This window comes from Poecilia reticulata, linkage group LG10 (assembly GCF_000633615.1).
Source record: "Poecilia reticulata strain Guanapo linkage group LG10, Guppy_female_1.0+MT, whole genome shotgun sequence".
Lineage (NCBI taxonomy): Eukaryota > Metazoa > Chordata > Actinopteri > Cyprinodontiformes > Poeciliidae > Poecilia > Poecilia reticulata.
Genome location: NC_024340.1, coordinates 32,396,777 through 32,414,646, shown reverse-complemented (window position 1 = coordinate 32,414,646; position 17,870 = coordinate 32,396,777). Strand labels below are relative to the sequence as shown.

General features: G+C 51.0%; 1 protein-coding gene and 1 long non-coding RNA gene across 6 annotated transcripts in view; one reads left to right on the top strand and one right to left on the bottom strand.

The window, feature by feature from the left end:
- Positions 1-17,870, bottom strand: part of arap3 (ArfGAP with RhoGAP domain, ankyrin repeat and PH domain 3) — a 22,257-nt gene that overhangs the window by 2,634 nt on the left and 1,753 nt on the right. The window contains exons 1-31 of one of the 5 annotated variants that reach the window (XM_008420968.2): positions 14,331-14,904; positions 12,100-12,262; positions 11,204-12,028; positions 10,985-11,025; positions 10,816-10,895; positions 10,671-10,738; positions 10,141-10,365; positions 9,768-9,881; positions 9,577-9,646; positions 9,238-9,358; positions 8,129-8,313; positions 7,936-8,042; positions 7,651-7,850; positions 7,360-7,445; positions 7,096-7,278; positions 6,811-6,943; positions 6,236-6,340; positions 5,985-6,141; positions 5,807-5,909; positions 5,471-5,669; positions 5,329-5,392; positions 5,077-5,240; positions 4,796-5,008; positions 3,849-3,954; positions 3,627-3,774; positions 3,464-3,532; positions 2,973-3,047; positions 2,790-2,907; positions 494-622; positions 293-429; positions 138-220 (exon numbers count right to left, since the gene is read on the bottom strand). In XM_008420968.2, the coding sequence (XP_008419190.1) occupies positions 138-220; positions 293-429; positions 494-622; positions 2,790-2,907; positions 2,973-3,047; positions 3,464-3,532; positions 3,627-3,774; positions 3,849-3,954; positions 4,796-5,008; positions 5,077-5,240; positions 5,329-5,392; positions 5,471-5,669; positions 5,807-5,909; positions 5,985-6,141; positions 6,236-6,340; positions 6,811-6,943; positions 7,096-7,278; positions 7,360-7,445; positions 7,651-7,850; positions 7,936-8,042; positions 8,129-8,313; positions 9,238-9,358; positions 9,577-9,646; positions 9,768-9,881; positions 10,141-10,365; positions 10,671-10,738; positions 10,816-10,895; positions 10,985-11,025; positions 11,204-12,028; positions 12,100-12,194 (4,403 nt within the window). In that variant the 5' untranslated portion in view covers positions 12,195-12,262; positions 14,331-14,904. Of the gene's footprint in view, positions 1-137; positions 221-292; positions 430-493; positions 623-2,789; positions 2,908-2,972; positions 3,048-3,463; positions 3,533-3,626; positions 3,775-3,848; positions 3,955-4,795; positions 5,009-5,076; positions 5,241-5,328; positions 5,393-5,470; positions 5,670-5,806; positions 5,910-5,984; positions 6,142-6,235; positions 6,341-6,810; positions 6,944-7,095; positions 7,279-7,359; positions 7,446-7,650; positions 7,851-7,935; positions 8,043-8,128; positions 8,314-9,237; positions 9,359-9,576; positions 9,647-9,767; positions 9,882-10,140; positions 10,366-10,670; positions 10,739-10,815; positions 10,896-10,984; positions 11,026-11,203; positions 12,029-12,099; positions 12,291-14,330; positions 14,905-17,870 lie in introns of those variants that run through there. The other 4 variants (XM_017307192.1, XM_008420967.2, XM_017307193.1 and 1 more) reach the window with 4 other exon arrangements.
- Positions 16,236-17,056, top strand: LOC103471781 (uncharacterized). Its single transcript, XR_534714.2, has 2 exons — positions 16,236-16,447; positions 16,663-17,056. It is a non-coding gene; the product is annotated as an uncharacterized LOC103471781 (long non-coding RNA).

Below are 17,870 nucleotides of genomic sequence, written 5' to 3'. Positions count from 1 at the left end.
GGTTCTGGTTCTGTTCCAGGTTCTGGTTCTGTTCTAGGTTCTGGTTCTGGTCCTGGTTCTGGTTCTGTTCCTAGTTCTGGTTCTGGTTCTGTTCTAGGTTCTGGTTCTGGTCCTGTTCTAGGTCCTGGTTCTGGTACCTGCTGGGAGCCTTCAGCTTGCGGCGGATCCCGATGTAGATCCTCATGGTCTTCAGGGGCCACTCCTTCTCTGGCTTGATGCTCTGCAGGGAGACACAGAGCGGGTCAGAACCGGGCCGAACCGGGTCAGAACCGGGCCTGGAGGTTCTGCCTACCCTCCGGTCCTTGAGCAGCAGCAGCTTGTGGTCCCGGATCTGGAAGGTTCTCTCCTGGAAGCGGTTCCCCTGCAGCAGCTTGGGAGGCTCCTCCCTGCAGCGCAGCAGCCCCACCTTCATGACGTCACACCTGTACGCTGGGAGGAGGGGGGGGGGTGAGCTGGTAACAGACAGACAGGAAGATCCAGGTGCGCCACCTACAGGTCAGGATGTTCAGGCCTTCTCCTATAGGAACCCTCTTCACCAGCAGGTGGGCGGAGCTTGGGTCAGCCATCTTGCACCATTGCAGCGCCTGTTCCAGAACCTTCTCCTTGGGATGCAGTGGACGCTCTGGAGGACGAGAAGAACCGGCTTCATTAGATTAAAACTAGGTCCTGTCGCTTAGCTAATGACGTCCCTTAGATAATGTTTTATTGTAGTTTGGCCTCCATCCAGCAGGGGGCGTTGCTTGTCATCATGAAGCGGAGCCGTTCAGACCTATGGTTGAGAGAAACAAAGATGGCGGAGATATCCCAGACTAGGGGAGAAGGACCTCGCTGCAGCCATAGACATAATATAAGAGTAGACCCCGCGGCGGCCATCTTGGAGAGGTCGTCCCTCCTTCTTTGCTCAACCAAACAGCAGAAGATGCCTCATCACTGAGGGATATTGTTGTTCTGATCGATGGATTATTGATGTGAGGCTCCACAGACAACATTTCACAAGTAAGATGGACATATTATTGTGTATATATTGTGATTGGAATATTACTTTACTGTATTTATGTCCACCRGCTAATAGATACCAGCTAATATTAGCTACAGTGTTTGGTGTAATACGGGTTCAGCCGCTATGAAGGATAACTGAGATTCTGTAAATCTAAAATAATTAATTATTCTCTAACATTGACTTAGATTATCTGACACAAGAGYCTATATTAGAAATGAAACAATATAACACATATTATAAAACTTATATTATGTGTTATAACATTCACCAGCAAAGTTTACACAGGTGGTAAAGACTATTATTTATATGTAATTCTTTCACTAGTAAGAAACATCCCAAATCTTCCGTCTTTGTTTTGAAGGTTTCCTAAAGACACGATGTGAGGAAGAAGAGGGAGAATCTATGAAGAGAGACGGATTCACTGATGAATCTCACATCGGAGTTTGGACTCAATCTCAGCTGCTGAATCTCTGAAGATAGAACTCATCAGCTGGAAAACATAGATATATATATATATATATACATCCATACATATAAACATGTATCCAATATATATTATTCAGTATTAATCATTATTTGTGTTTGTATAGTAATATAAATATGTATTGATATTACTAAATAATTCATTAAATAAATGATGAACGGCTGTGTGCTTTGTAATCTGCTCATCATTCATCAATATCAGAATATTACATTCCTATTCTATTGTTATAGCCACTAAGCATATTTATGCTGAACTATGTATTAAAAACATACTTAAATAATACAATTGTTTATAAATGTAGCTTTGATAGATGTCTGAATATGGTTTCCAGTAACAAAAAAGCTGTTATGATCGATTAAATGCGCTGATACGTCATTGTGCTGCTAAACACGTAACGCTGAGTGGAGTGGTGGACCGCTCCAAGATGGCCGCCCGCTCCAAGATGGCCGCCCTAAATCTCGTCAGCGACAATAGGCGAGAGCGGCCATGACAGCGGTCCGTCCCGCCCCTTTCCGTTTGCTGCAGCGAGGTGGACTAGGGAAGAGAAACTGTCCAAACAGAGTCCGGTGTGGGATGATAAATACTCTTATGCGGTTCCGTTCAGGAATATAAACTCAACAAACTCCTGAAGTTTGACGTGAATTGAGCCGAGCTGCAGCTTCTGGCTCATAAACTACTGAAGGACTGCGAAGGCGGGAATGTGACGGCAGAAAAACGGAGGGAAATTATAACGATGGGCGGAGACATGGCGGCAGTAACGGATCCGGAGGGCCGCGGTGAGAAAAGATTAATATTCCCTGAAGAGAAACCACACACTGTACTGTAAGAACATCTGCTGACATGCTGCATTCTTTTCATCTTTTATCTATTCATCGACCTTTTAGGTTCCAGTTATGTTTCATAAAAACTGTTTAATGTCTTTATTCAGTCAGTATTTAATACAGTGGACACAACATAATGTTCAAATTTAATGATTTTTTAACATTTATTTTGTATATCGTCACCTTCCTAAAATAATGGTCTGTCATTTTTTTTGCTAAAATGATAATTATTATTATTATTATTTGCCTAAAATGTGTTTTGGAATGAAAGGTGATATTTTTTCCTAATCGCTTTTGTCAAAAACCGACTGATGTGAAGATCCGGTGAAACCTCTGGATACAGAGAAAACTCTGGTTTTTAAGAAAACGGCAGCATAGATCAACTCCAAAATCAACACCTTGCATTCTTGGTAAGTAAAGAACCAATCAGAACTGGGTCAGACCCGGTTGAAGTGGGTCAGAACCAGTAGAACCAGGCTCTCACCCAGCTGGCCGTCCTCGATGGCCTCGAAGGTCATCCAGACGTCCCTCTCTCCGGCCGGGACGTTCCTCATGTAGAGAACCTGATTGGTCAGCTCCTCCGCACACATGGTGGGCGACACCTGCAGGGTCAAAGGTCACACCGTCATATCTGGGAGTGCTGAAGAGTGCGGAGGGCTGGAGCTACCTTCAGAGTGACGCAGCAGTCGGGGATCTTCATCTCCAGGTAGACTTCGATGATGAGGTCGCCCGCCTGAGAGAGCTACGGACAGAACCGGATCAGAACCGACCCAGCAGAACCCACACATCAAGACAGCGAATGTTTGGTTTTCCAAGATTTAATATTTGGAAAATCTGGATTTTTTTTTCCACCAATGTGACCCTGTGATGTCAGCACGGCCAGGGCGGCCATCTTGTTGGACATCCATGTTTTACAGCTTCATCTTTAACACATCAGCATCAAATCACCAGCAGCGACTGAGAGCGGCTCTCCTCAGGGCCTGATGACTGCTGCACCTTTTCCCATTTAAACTTTTTCCTCTGAATTTTTCTGCATCTTTACTCTAATATTTTGACTTTATTCTCATAGGCGGACAAAACCTTGAACGCTGTGAGGAAACCCCCAGGTGTGTGTGTGTGTGTGTGTGTGTGTGTGTGTGTGTGTGTGTGTGAGCTGACCTGGGTGTCCTTCCAGCTGGTGATGAGGCTGATTTCCAGTTCAATCTGAGTCTGATGATCCTCGTCGATCTGAAACAGAACCACAGGTCAGCAGGTTCTCCTAAATCAGAACCTCCATCAGAACCACCGGGTTCTCTTCAGGCTCTCCTGCGGGTCGATCCACCTCAAACACGTCCAGGTAGTTGTCGATCAGATCCTCCACGATCTTCACCTCGTGCTCGCCCTTCCCGTCAGTCTGGAACAAGCTGGGAGCGAACAGCAGCGACAGGTTCTTGGTGCACATCTGGTTCAGGTCGGCGCACTTCTGGACCCTGATGAAGAGGAGACGGGTCAGAACCGGCAACTGCTCCCCGCCGCCAAAGCTGCTGCTGATGAAGACCCTGACCTGTAAAGATGGCTGATGAGCGCGGCCAGAGTGGTCCGGTTGACCCGAGGAAGGCTCCGGATGATCTCCTTGTAGTGGTCCAACCGGGAACGCTTCTGAGGAAGTTCTGAACGGGAAACAAGATCGTCGATCAGGGTTCACTGCTCCAAGCAGTCAGGCTCTGGTTCTGTTTCCATGGTAACAACTTCATTAAAGCTGAACCCAAACCAGAATCCTCTAGCAAGCTAGCTTCATACTTAGCTAGTTAGCAAGCTAAATATTTAACTCGGATCTAAACATTTAATTGGCAACTTGTTTGCAAATTATACAGATAAATATTTATTCAGCAGGCTAGTTTGCTAAATATTTGGCAAGTTTATTAGCTGTTTTCAAATCGTACTTTGGAAAAAATTTGGAAGAATTAACTGGAACGCCCTCCAAAATGTGATTTTCCAGTGGAAACTCTGACTTCCCCCAGTTGCAACTGAAGACGGCCGTCACGTTTCTATATGTTTCACATCAGCAGCACTAAGCTGGAGCGGAAGCATGTAAAAGTGAGTCTAAAGTCCAGGTTACATGTAGCGCCTGCGATGATCAACAACAAATCAAAAGTGGTGATTGGTTACGGAAAGTAAAGCTTAAAAGACGTTACTAACGATATTTAAATGCCTCGTCGTGTTGAAACCAATATTTGGCTAAAGTCTAAACAGTCTGGAACTAAATATTTAGTGAAAAATTAAATGTTTAGTTTGGAAAATAAAAAGTTATCAGGCTAAATATATAGCATCCTAATTAAATATTTAGTTAGCTTGCTAGTTAAATATTTATATTGAAACTGAAGTTTATAAAAGAATAAATAACATGAGAATGGAACCCCGTGTTTGTTTAGAGGCGTAATCATAACCCAGATTATGGCTGTTAATGTTTAAGTTTACAATCGGCGCCCCCTAGAGGAGAGGCGGACTCACTGGCTGCCTCCTGCCACTGCGGGTGCAGCTCGGCCATGAAGATCGGGTCATCGATCTCTCTGAAGAACCTCTTCAGAACGTCCGTCACGTCTTCGATGAAGTGGTCGCCGATCCGCAGCTTGACGTTCCGCGCGTCTTTCCGGAACTCGTCCATCAGCAGCCGGATTCTGGATTTGGCTCCGTTCTTCCTGTAGATCCCTTCGTGGCCCAGACCTGCAGGGAACCAGAACCGTGAGTCGAGAGGTTCTGTAGGCGGCCGGGTCCGGAGCGGTTCTGCTCACCGTACTGCGTGATGAAGGCGATGCAGCTGTCCACGATGATGGGAATGTCGTTGCGGCTCATCTGCTGCTCCCGCAGTGCGTTCCCGTTTCCGCCTGCCGCCCGCCGGATGTCCGAGAGCCACAGCGAGAAGTCGGAGCGACCCACACCCTGCAGGTGGAGAGTCCTGACCAGAACAGAACTGGAGATGAACCGGAGCAGAACCTGAACAGAACCAGAAAGACGCAGTGGAGCCGGGTCGCTCCTTGTCTCACCTTCCCTTCTCCACCAGAACTAGGATGTCTTTCTTCTCCTGATTCTCACTCTCGGAGGTGATACCTTCAACACAAACACAGACAGTCCCACTGAAACCACCAGAACCAGAACCCGGACCAGGACCCAGAACGGGACACTGACTCAGTTCCTGCAGCCGGTTCAGGTTGATGATGTCTTCGGCCGCGCCGTCGGTCCGGGGACAGACGAACAGGTTGGACTTCTGCAGGACGAAGTAGGCCTCTTTCCACTGCTGCGGGTCCAACATGGCCCGGTACCGCAGCAGCCCGACCCGGTCAAACTCCCGGGTCAGAAGGCAGTGACAGCTGAGCGGCGTGGCGGCCTGCCACACCACAGCAGAACAGAATCAACTTATTCTCCTCGTTTTTCTCACAGACTTAGAGGATCTGATCAGACACGTTTGTTCAGGTTTCTGTGAATCCGAACGGAACCAAAACCAAGACGTGAGGCGGATCGGACCTGTCCGATGGCTTTGGTCCAGCTGTGCAGTTCGTCGGCCGTCTCTAACCCGAAGAGGAACAGCTTCTCCGACGCCACGTACAGCTCAAAGGTGTAGCGGAACCTGCAGGATGGACCGAGCAGAACCGTTGTGTTCAGACGGAGCCCTGGAGGGGGCGGCGTGGAGCTGAGCACCGACCTGTCGATGAAGCCGTTGTTGTTGCTGGCGGAATCGGGTCGGCCGACTCCCAGACACACAATGTCCTTCATGTCGATCTGCAGGCACGGGTCGGCCGAGTGGTCCGACTCGTACAGAACCAGGGACCGGTCCACGGAGCACCAGAACTTCTGAAAGTCTGAAAGGAGAACAGATTGGGTTTGTTGCCGCAGCAGAATGTGGTCCGGACCAGTCTGGTCGCTTGGCGGTTCGTTCTTTAGGAGTTGTCCAACCTTCCCGGGTTTTCCTGGACAGCGTCCCCCTGCCGAGCGAAGACGCCTTGTAGAGGAAGCCGGAGTGAAGGACGGGCTGCATGATCTCATCGTAAACGCTGGGATCTGCAACCAGAGCCAGACGGCGGTTCAGTCACTTCCTGTTCCATCGTCCGGTCCCTGACTGGACCAGAGCCACGCAGCCTCTCAATGGTGTGACGCTCCCTGCTGCAGCTAGGGGGCGCCCTACACTCAGCGGGTTGGTGATCTCCTAAGCTGACCAAGTGCTTCAGGAGGATCGCATCCAACGGTCAGACTGGCTAAACCAGGAGGTGGAACCCGTAACCACATCTACTGAGCAGCTAGCGCTGCCGCCGCGTCCCGGCAGCAAGTCTAAAACCTCTGGCAACTTGGTAACCGCTAGTTACCATCAGGAACCGATAGTAACTGTCTGTAACCTTCAGTAAACATTGGGAACTGTTTGTAACTCCCGCTGGACTACTGAACTTCATTTATCAGTTTTAATTGAAGTTTCCTCTTGATTGTAGCAAACGGTTCTGCTCTGACTGACCTCATGGCACCAGGAAGCGCCTCACCTGCAGGGCTCAGCTGCTGCCGCTGCTGCTGGAGGTCGTCCGGGTCACCGGCGAGCCGGGCCGCCTCCGCCTCCGAGAAAATCTGAGTGACGGTTTTCAGGAGCGTCTGCTCAGAGACGGCGGAGCAGAGGACCTGCGGGACACACGGAGAACGAGGCGTTCACTGCCGCGGGACAAACAGCTGCCAGCTGAGCGGGTCACAAACCAGAAACATGTTGAAGCTCATCAGTCTGATAATGAAGCAGCCTCCCTGCAGGTGTGACAGGGAAACCCCTCCAGTCTGACCTTGAGCAGCTCCTCCTGGCCGCTGAACGCCGGGTGGGCCAGGCGGAACCGGCCCTCTCGGTACTTCTGGCTGATGAAATCCCGCCGCTGCTCAGGCGATGCGTCACAGTCCAGCTCCTCGGATGCAGGGAGGCGCGCCGCCCAGAAGTCATTGGCCCGGTCATTCCCCAGCATGATGAACAGCTGACACACACACACACGGTCAGAACTTCCTCCAACGGACCAGAACCTGCAACCCCACCTGGACGGATGATGGAGGCTGACCTGAACGATCTCGTTGCTCCAGACGCTGGTGTCGAGTTTCAGACTCTGAACCTTAGAGACCATCGTCCCCAGACCTCTATGCTGCCCTGCGCACACACACACACACACACACACACACACACACACACACACACAGTACGTCATTCTGTCTTCACAAGGACTTGGCAAAGACTTCCATGTTTTTCCATAACGTGACCTTTGACCCTAAAACAGGAGTAGTAACCGCCGGATCCTCTGGACCTACTGGCCGTCAGAGCGGTTCTGACCCAGACGTTGCTCTCCTGGGCCTACCTGCACAGTTCTTACAGATGACCACACACAGGTTGATGGAGGCCCAGTCCGGGTTCTGGGCCTTGCAGTCGGCGCAGGTCCGGTTGGACCGGTTGGACCAGATCTTCTCGGCGACCTCGTAGTCCGACAGCGTCTCGGCGATGGCTTCTTGCAGCGCCTCCATCCAGTCCCGCTTGTCCCGGTCCGACTCGGCCGTGAAGCTGGAGAGAGAGAGAGAGGAAGGGTCTGATGTGAGCCGGGTCACCAGAACCTCACCTGGGGCCCACCTGGATGGGCGGGGCCTACCTGAAGGTTTTATACGGCGTGATGAGGTCGAAGCTCCGGTGTTTCCCGTCCCGGATCGTCGCCCCGCGGGCCTCGATGACGGTGATGCCGATCCCGTTCCTGAAGCACTGCGGATAGAGAGAGGACCAGAACACGACTGCATTAATTCCTGTCACCTTTGACCCCTTCCTCACCTGCTGGCGGGGCGGCTCACCTGCTCGCTCTTGTGGAGCCAGATCTGGTCGGTGTTGATGGCGGCGTACACTCTGGACTTGGTTCCTTTGAGCTCCAGGGCGCCGTGTTTCTGGCAGTGGGATCCGGGTCCAAAGCGGCGCCGCCCAAACACCTGGTGGTCCCGAACGTGTTCCTGCAGGGTGGCCACCCAACGCCGCCTAAGCGCTGCCACGGCACAGCAGGAAGCAGTCATCACCATGGCAACAGCAGAAACAGGAAGGAACTGAGCTCTTGGTTTTTAAACTCCGCCCCCAAACGGTTCAGTTTTAGATTCAGGTTGAAAACGGGCAGGAAGTCGGTCTGAGTTTGGTTCTTATGATTCATTTGGACAGTTCTTCTAAAACATTCACTGTGTAACGCAGCCCCACAGCATCATGCTGCCACCACCGTATCTGAAAGTGGAAAAACTTTGAAAAAAACTCGTTTCATCTGGTTTTTGACCATATAAATTTTATATATATCCATAGATGGATATATATCTATGGATATCTATATGTATATACATATAGATATACATATAGTTCCCACGAAGCGGAAGTGATCCACGCCACTCTGATCCGCCATCTTGGTAGGCAAACGCAGAGCGTACCTGAATCATGGCCTCCAGACCAACAAAAAGAAAATACCTGACGCGCTTGACCAATGAAGAGAAATAAACAAAATGGCTGCTTCGGGATGGACCCGTAAGACACAGAATGTGGCTTATTTCCTGTTGCCATAGCAACTCTCAGGACAGTTATGGATACCTACCAAAGTGGCTGTCAGCTACAAAGTTCCTGGAAGTGTGACATCACTTCATTTGACGAAGCAAACGCTGCCATCTGCTGGTGGGTCTTAATAGAGGAGCCACCGTGGACTCTGACCTACGCTAGCTAGCAACCTGTGCTTACAGGAAGTAGTAGCATCGGATGACATCATGCGGATGTAACCAGCAGGCGGAAACATGAGTTAACTTTTAAAAGTTGCCTGAGCGGTGATGGAAACATGGATAGATTTAGATCAGTTATGACCAGGTGTATAAAAACCTGTGGCTGTAAACTGACCTTCAGCAGGAAGCAGAATTATTAACTTCCTGTCTGTGAGTCTCACCTTCGTTATCGGTCCGAAACACGAAGATCCGATGACTCGTCACGATCTCAAACTTGTTGTCTTTGGCTGGGCGGGCCATCTGGATGGCAGCCAATGGGATCACTCCTTTAGGGTAGACATCCTGAAAGAACACAGAGGTCAGAGGTCAAACACCTGAAGCAGATGGAGAGCTGATGTCAGGAGATTTCCTGAACCAAACGGCTCTTCTTTTTGTCTGTTGATTTATTTGTTATCTTTTATTTTCTGGAATGGTTCTGTGTTCGTCCTTTGGGTCAGACCGACTCAAAATGACCCGGTCTGACCCGGCGATGTTGACCTGAACCGGACAGGGATTCCTACCTTCTCGCTGCCGAAGTACATCAGGTTTTTCCCGTCAAACTTCACAAAACGTTTCTGGAAAACATAATTCCTGAAACAAAGAAACATCTGGATTAACGGGCCGACCCAAACCCGACACGTCCTGTGGTTCTGATTGAAACGCAGCGCGCCCCGCCCCGCCCCGCCTCACAGCGTGAAGAGGACAGACACACCGAGCAGAGGAGGAAGAGGAGGAAGAGGAGAGGCAGCTCCACAGGCAGGAGGAGACACAGGGAGGAGCAAAGAGGAGGAAACGCAGCACAACACCCACCGATGACCTCCGACCCCTGAACACACACACAGAAACCTGTGAAGCCAGGTGAGAAAAACAAAGCCCAGTTTGAGCAGGCATGGGAATCAAACGCCCCTCTGGGTTGGCATGGAGACGAACACAAGCTTTGTAAGGTGGTTTTATTTATAGAGCACATTTTCAGCAACAACGCTGCCAATGAAACATTCAAGATGGCCGCAACGTGCGCCAATCAAATCTGGACACGTTATGCATGAAGCACCTCCCAGTTGTCCCTTTGTATAAATCAAACGCACCCCTGTGGCGACAGCTTGTCCAGGCAGCCGCTGATGATGGGCGGGGCTCTCTCGGTCAGGGAGGCGTAGCTGGCGTAGGGCGAGATGGTGAGGTCGTCGTCCGCCTCGGGGGGGAAGGCGGAGCAGCGAAGAGGGGGCGGAGCTTCGCCCACGGTGCTGTAACCCGGAGCGTCTCCGGAGAGAAACGCCTGCGACAGCCGCTGCGTCCAGGAGAACTTGTGGCTCCTGCAGGTGGAAACAGAGTTTGGTGATCTGGTTCTGACCCGGATCAGTATTCAGAACCATAAACCCAGCTTCTCTCTGGGTCAGAACCGGATCTGATAAATGGACCTGGAGGAAAGACTGGAGAACTTTAGGGATGTGTGTTCGGCACCGCTGTGGTTCTGAGAAGGTTCTGGTAAGCTGGACCTGGATTAGGAATCCCTGCAGATGACCCAACTCTGACTGACAGAAAGGAGCTAAATCCCAAACATTCCCAGTTCTGGTGGTCCAGCAGAACCTGTTCCTGGTTCTGGTTTGTTCAGCTTTACCCATGATCCTCAGCGGCTCTCCCCTCCTCTGTCCGGGTTTCTGTGCCATTGGATCGGGTCCGGTCGCTCTGCAGAACAAACCGGTCGGTCAGCACGCGGTGAGGCAGCGGGCGGGGCGGGACGGGGGCGGGGCTTGGCGTCTCACCTCGGACGCAGTCGGCGACCTCCGGTTCTGGAAAACGGCCTCGCAGTACGGACTGATCTCCTCTGGGTCGTCTGTGGAGGCTGGAAATCAGGAGACAAGGATTGGACTGGGTCAAGTTCTGGTTCTGCTGTGATCCAAAAGCTTCAGAACCATCAGAACCCGGACTCACCTCTGGCGGATCCTGAGGAGTTGTTGCTCAGAGTGCTGCCGCTGAAAACCCAAATAATCGCTGTTGTTACTACAGTTATAAACTTTTCTTTGCCTCCATGAATGTTTTTGTTTTGAAGTTTAAGCATTTGGTCAAATATTCTGAGGTCAACCACGTCCAACATCAATGTCTGACCTCACAAACACCCTTATGTAGCAAGCATGGATCCTGGAGACCCACCTGTTCCTGTCCAAGTTCTGGTTCCGGTCCGGATTTCTGGGCGGTGTCGGCGGAGCTGCATGTTGGCTGCAGTAACTCCTCCCTCCACTGGGGGCAGCAGAGCTGGGATTGGTGCCCCAGTAGATCTCGTTGGAGACCATCTCCATGCTGCCCCCTCTGGGAGAACCTGACGACCCAGAGAGTCTGGTACCGTCCAAACTTCCTGGTCGGCCCGGAAGAGACGCTAGTGGTCGCCTCTCTGCAGAGGAGGGGGGCGGAGTCAGGGGGGCGGCGGAGCCGCGGCTCAACCTCGGAGGGACGGGCGGTACCGACCCGGCTGCATCGGACAGAGAGAGACTGCGGCTGTGCCGGGTTCTGCCCACCGGGTTGGGTCTGCGGTCGTCTGTGGGCGTGGCCTGTGAGGTCAGACCCTCCAGCACGGTGAAGCAGATGGATTCCTGGGAAAGCCTCCGGTCCACTGGCGCCGCCGGGTCCGGTGCAGTGCTGAACTGGACCGGTGCCGTCCTGCGGCGGTTGAAGACGGTTCTGGGTTTGGGGACGGGTTTCATGGCCGGACCGTTCCTGCGGTCCAGGCTGGCTGCGCTTCCTGGTGCGAGCGCTCGGCTGTGCGACGTGGCGATGCTTCCTCCCTGCGATGGGTCACATGGGAGAGCTGCGCTCTGATTGGCTCGCTGGGCCTCCCTCCGCTGGATGAGACCGACCAGGCGCAGGATCCTCTTCCTGTGTCCCGTGGCGGCTACGCCCAGACTGACCAGAGCGTCATGGTCCAGGTGGGCGCAGTCTCTGGCCAATAGCAGGCCGGCTCGGTGGAAGGTGTCCAGGTACCTGCAGGGAGTCACACTGAAGGTCACATGGTGTCTGAGGGTCACCAGACTGCTATATGGCGGCGGCCTCACCTGTCCAGGTGGATGGACGCCAGGAAGGTTTCAACCGCTGAGCTTCCGTCCAGCGTTGCCATGGTGACCAGCATGGAGTCTGGACCGGGCTTCATCTCCTCCACCAGCAAGAAGCTCTGCGGCCATCACGGACCTACAACCGGGCTGGACGGCAGCTGCTCATCTGAGGGAGACAGAACCGACCCATTACCCTGGGAACCAGAACCAACAGGAATATCTCAGACCAGAACCAGAACATCTGGGCCTAGGTTCTGGTTTAGAGGATCCTCAAGTCATTTTGTTACAGTGAATTTCATTCAGAGTAAAGAGACTTCATTTTAAAGACACGCCACACTTTTCAGATTTTCTTCCAGCCGACCTTTGACCTCTGTGGAGCAGGAGCAGGGATGAACCCACCCAACAGGAAGTGACATGACCTCAGGACATTCCAGCTCCAGCACCGTCCAGGAGCGGCCCAGTTCCTCACCAGAACCAGAACCAACACAGGCACAGCTCTTCCTTTGTTAGCGACGCCCTGCAGCTCAGAGCTACTTCCTCAGAGGCACTCCCTGCATCCGGTGAGAGTGTGTGTGTGTGTGTGTGTGTGTGTGTTAGGATGCGATTGCTCAGAGACAGACAGGCCGGATCGGACCGGGCTGAGGCAGAACCTTCCATCACTTTGTTCTGTAGAACTTATCTAACCATTAAATTGAATTAATTTCATAGATTTTGTCATTTGTTTTCTTTCTATAGTCGTCCTGAGATGGAACCTTTGTGTTCGTATGTTTCTGGTACGACCGTAAATCTTATGCACAGCTAACAGCTGGATGGAAGCGGATTCTCTCGGTTGAACGTCAAATGATCTGATTGGATGCTGGAAAAGGCCTATCAGAGGCTAAAGCTTTACGTTTCTGAAGGTAATCATTAAAAGAACTGGGTCTTGATAGCATCTGGATGCTAACATGTAGCAGCTAAAGCTAATGTCCGCGTCCACAGTCCAAATTCCTGAAGAAGCTCCATGAATAATCAGAGAAACTCTGGAAAGACGCACGGATAGAAAAACATTACCGTATTTTCCGCACTATAAGGCGCAAAGAACAGACGCTTCAGTTGCACAATTTGTTACATACTCTATTATTGCACATCTACATTAGTAAAGCAGTGGTGCCCAGTACTTTATATACTAGTCAGCCCCAGTGATTGTTTCACTCACGGTGTTGTGATATTGTGCCTAACTGCATTCTGGGTAACACAGACCAAGCCACACGCTGCCGCCGCCCCTCCGTCCCCCCCAGGCTTTAAATATATTATCAAACTTTATTAACAAACCAGCGCTCTGACAACTATCCCAGCATGCACCGCGCACTTCTTCTTCTACGGGGAAAATTAAGTCGGCGGCTGCTTACCGTAGCAGCTGGACCTGTAGTGGCTCAATATTGGTCCATGAATAAGGCGACCTGTCGGCTTTTGAGGAAATTGAAGGTTTTTAGGCGCCTTATAGTGCAGAAAATACGGTAAACTGATGCAGAACCTGAAGAACTGATTAAAGTCTACAAATATCTGATTTAAAAACTGTAAATATCTCTTAGGTTCAGCTCATTTATTCAGTAAATGGTTGAGTTTCAGACCCAGGGCTGCACAGTGGCGCAGTTGGTAGCACTGTTGCCTTGCAGTAAGAAGGCTCTGGGTTCGATTCCCGGCCCGGGTCTTTCTGCATGTTCTCCCTGGGCATGGTGGGTTCTCTCTGGGTTTTCCAAAAACATGACTGTCAGGTTAATTGGTCTCTCTAGGTGTGAGTGGTTGTCTGTCTCTGTGTTGCCCTGCAACAGGCAGCAGAACCTCCTGGGTACAGAAGATGGATGGAGAGTGTCAGAACCGCCTATTTCCACACGAGCCTGGCAGAACCTAGCAGAACCTCTGCTCGAGGTTAAGCAGAAAATAATTTATGCGAGCAGAGATCTGAAAAGTGTGGCGTCACGCAGTAGATCCCGCCCAGCTTCCTGCTGAAGGCAAACAGCTGTTGGCTAATGATGTCTAGCATCGGTTTTAGCTGTTCAGTTGTCATTACGACACGTTAAATCTTTTTACTCCCGATACAAAACAAAAAGATAACAAGGTGAGGGAAGTAGATCATGCTAGCTCGCTTGTGACAACATGTAGATGTGCTGCAGAATTCAGTTACAGTTCAGTAAAAATAAAAGCGACATAAACACCAACTGACAGATAATCAGGTGTTTAAATGAGCTAATCACCAGTGCTGTGCTGGATCAGCTAATAGTAGCGATAGCTAATCTAGCACAGCGATCACTCAGTTTTAGTCAGAACCAGGTCTCGCTGCAGGTCCGAGTCCGTAAAGGCGAAACGTCTCGGTCCAAAACTGTAGAATCTGCTCCTGGTCCGACCTTCTCCTGCATCAGAACCTTCTGGGTCAGAGGACCCGAGAGCAGCAGCAGCAGAAAAGATCCTGAGAACAATGAGAACAAAAATATCCGCAGAGCGCGGTTTGCAGCGTCCAGCGAGAAGACAAAGCCCAGCAGGAAGTGAGTCACTGGCATTTCCTCCTCTCAACCTTTCCCTCATCCAGACCGCAGCAGCTGCTCCGATCCCAGACCAGCCAGAACCGGGCCAGAACACAGATTCAGGTCAGCCAGAACCCGGACCTTTCCTGGCTTCTCAGGAACTCAGCAGCACAGGTGATGAACAGGAAGCGGGTTTCAGCATGCGGATCATTCACTGCTGTGCTGGATCAGCTAATGGTAGCGGTATTCTAGCTAGGTATTCTAGACTGGGTTGGGTTCTAGCCCAGCGAGAACCCAACCCAGGCTCAGAGCCCCACATCTGACCCGTCTGGCCTGGCAGAACTGTATCAGAACCCTGGCAGCGGACAGGAAGTTGTGGTCTAAAAGAGGAGCAGAGGAAGTCTGCAGCAGCTTCTCTCCTGGTTAGTCAGACACTCACAGGACGGGCTGAGTCAGCGCCGCTTCAGGCCCAAACACACAACTTTTACCGCCAGGTTCTGACCCAGTCCAGACTGTGGGTCGAACCCAAGAGCAGCTGGAGTGCCATGTCGGTGAGAATACTCAAGAAGTGAGGCAGGAAGATGGTGAGAGCCGCAGATAAAGAACGAGGAAACACAGCAGGAGGATACGCCACTCCCATCCAACTTCCAGATCCAAACGTAACTGGAAGACGGGATGGATCGGATCAGAACCGAGGTCCGAAGTTCAGATTGATGGACTGAAACTCCAAATACAGACAAAGGGCCAAAGTTCAATCTGATCCTCCACACAGTTTATATTGTTAGTCGCTCAAATGACAGCTCTGATGTCGTCTCCATGAGGCTGGCAGAGAGCGATCCGATCCGATCGGTTGCTTCAAACCAGCCTGGACGGCCTCTTCTGCTCCGGTCACCCTGTCCTAACAGCATCTTCCCAGCAGGTCGTCTCTCCACCACCAGAGACTCGTATTCAGAGCAGAGATGAACCCATCGTGGCCCCAGAGGAGGTTTTGGTTTGGAGACGTTAGCATCCTTGACTTTAGCATAAAGTTTGGTTTTCTCTGGTGGAGCAGCTGACAAACTGGTGAAACGTTGGCGGCGCTGAAGAGACTGAAGCAGATTAAAATCACCAGATGTTGCATCAGAGTGTTGTATCCTAGCAACCACAGAGCTGATGACATCACATGCGTTATCGGCTGAGGGTGGAATGTAAACGGCTGCCAAAACAACACTGGTCCAACACAGACTGAAGCCCAGTCGGCTGGTTTTCAAAACCTGAGAGACACTAGCAGACAAAAAACCGTAGGAGTACCGGGTCGGACCGGGTCGGACCGGGCCGAGTGTCCATCCACACGGCAGGAGCAACATGTTGTGTATGACACACTAGGTCAAATAAAAATAATATTCAAGCAGATAACTGGAGATAGCACATGGCAACGTTTATTCAGGAACGGGGAACTTCATCTTCCTCTTTGTTACATGTTCAGCTCACATCTCATTGTGCACAGCAACAGCGCCACCAATGGCGATTTGTTATATTGCTTTTATCTTCACATTTACAACCAAACAGCCTCCAACACATAGGAGCATAATCATACCCAAAAATGTGTAACAATCTTAAATCTAGAGGTTTGTTCTTTTCTGGAACACCACACAACACACCACATGAACCGATTTCTCTCGCCGACATTCAGATTTCAGACAGAAAACCTGTAAACTCCTGTATCACGGGAACTTGGAGTAAACAAACACGGTTTATGACGCAGAAGAAACGGCGACAGTTTGAGTTTATTTAAGCGATAAAAGATGCAACAAACAGAAAAGGCTTTGGGTGAAGGAGGAGCAGCGGCTGTTTGCTGCGCTCATATGGAGGTGAGTTTGTTTCCAACGTCGCCATTTATGTGTTTAGATTTTCTGTTTTGTCGTTTCTTTAAGCGTCATCAGTTAATTAGTATTCGCCATTTTAATGTTTACAGTTACAATGAGAACAATGGTCACAAAATAATGGCTACTAGTCCAGTAAACTCATTTTAAAACCAGTATTTTAAAATGAGTTTTAATCAATGTTTTACTGGTCACACCTGCAGGTCATGTGTCTCTCGGCCTGATTGGATGAACATCTTTATAACCTTTATGTCACGTTAGTGATGAAAGTTCACCAGCTGCGGCTCCAGCTTCCCTCCAGTTCCTCCTCATTTCTGGTGATGAAATGCTGAATTCATGCTGTTTCCACACATCATCTCCGATGTCCACCGGACTCTCTGCCGCGCCATGTTTGGGATTCCCCTCCGCGCTTCCTGATTGGCTACCTGTCACGTTCTCCCTCCCACTCGGGAAAAACCCCACAGGCCACGACGACCCGACCTGCTGAACGTGACCGGAGCCGCGACGCCACACAGGATCATCGGTTATCGCAGGAGACGATCTCAGAACGTCGAACGTTCTGAGATCAGGGGAAAAAAAATAAATCGTGCAGAGTGATCTGGGCTTATGACCTTTGACCCCATAACAGCCTGACACAGATTAGTGTTTTTCCTCCCTGGTTGGCTGTAGAACCAAAACCAGGACGACTTTCCAGAACCAATGGATCCCTGTAGCAGATCCAAAACACCAGCAGCTCTACATATGAAGGTAGTTCAGTGGCCTAGTCAAAGTCCAGACTGAGATCCCGTTAAGATGCTGCAGCCTGACCTTCAACAGGCTGGAAAACCCTCTATAAGAGGGTCAAAGTTCATCCTCTGGGATGGGCGGAGGCGGTCAGGGTGTGAATACTTCTCCACAAAAGGTCCAGTCGGTTCTGAGAGACGAACCCGGCCTGGTCCGACCCGGCCCGCTTCAGGAGCAGCATTCCCGTCATTCCAGCCCCCGCTGCTTCTCTGGGATCCGTAAATCTGCAGCAGCGTCCAGGCCGGGTCAGGACATCCTCCTCGCAGGCAACCCCCGATTGGATCAGAACCGCAGCGCTATCACCGTCTGAGTTCCCAGGACAAAGTTCAGACCTGATCCGAGCCGGCTGGTCCGGTTCTGATGCCTCTGACCCGGTACAACAGAACCTTCTGGATCCACAACTAGCCTGTCTACAGAACTGGTTCAGAACCTCCTGACCTCCAGGTGTTTCTCTGACCCCGCCCTCTTAGAGGTGTCCAGGTGTGGGGCTCCGGGTATGTACCGGGAGTACTGGGAGTACTGGGAGTACTGGGAGTACCGGGAGTACTGGGAGTACCGGGAGTACCGGGAGTACCGGGAGTACTGTGAGTACTGGGAGTACTGGGAGTACCGGGAGTACCGGGAGTAC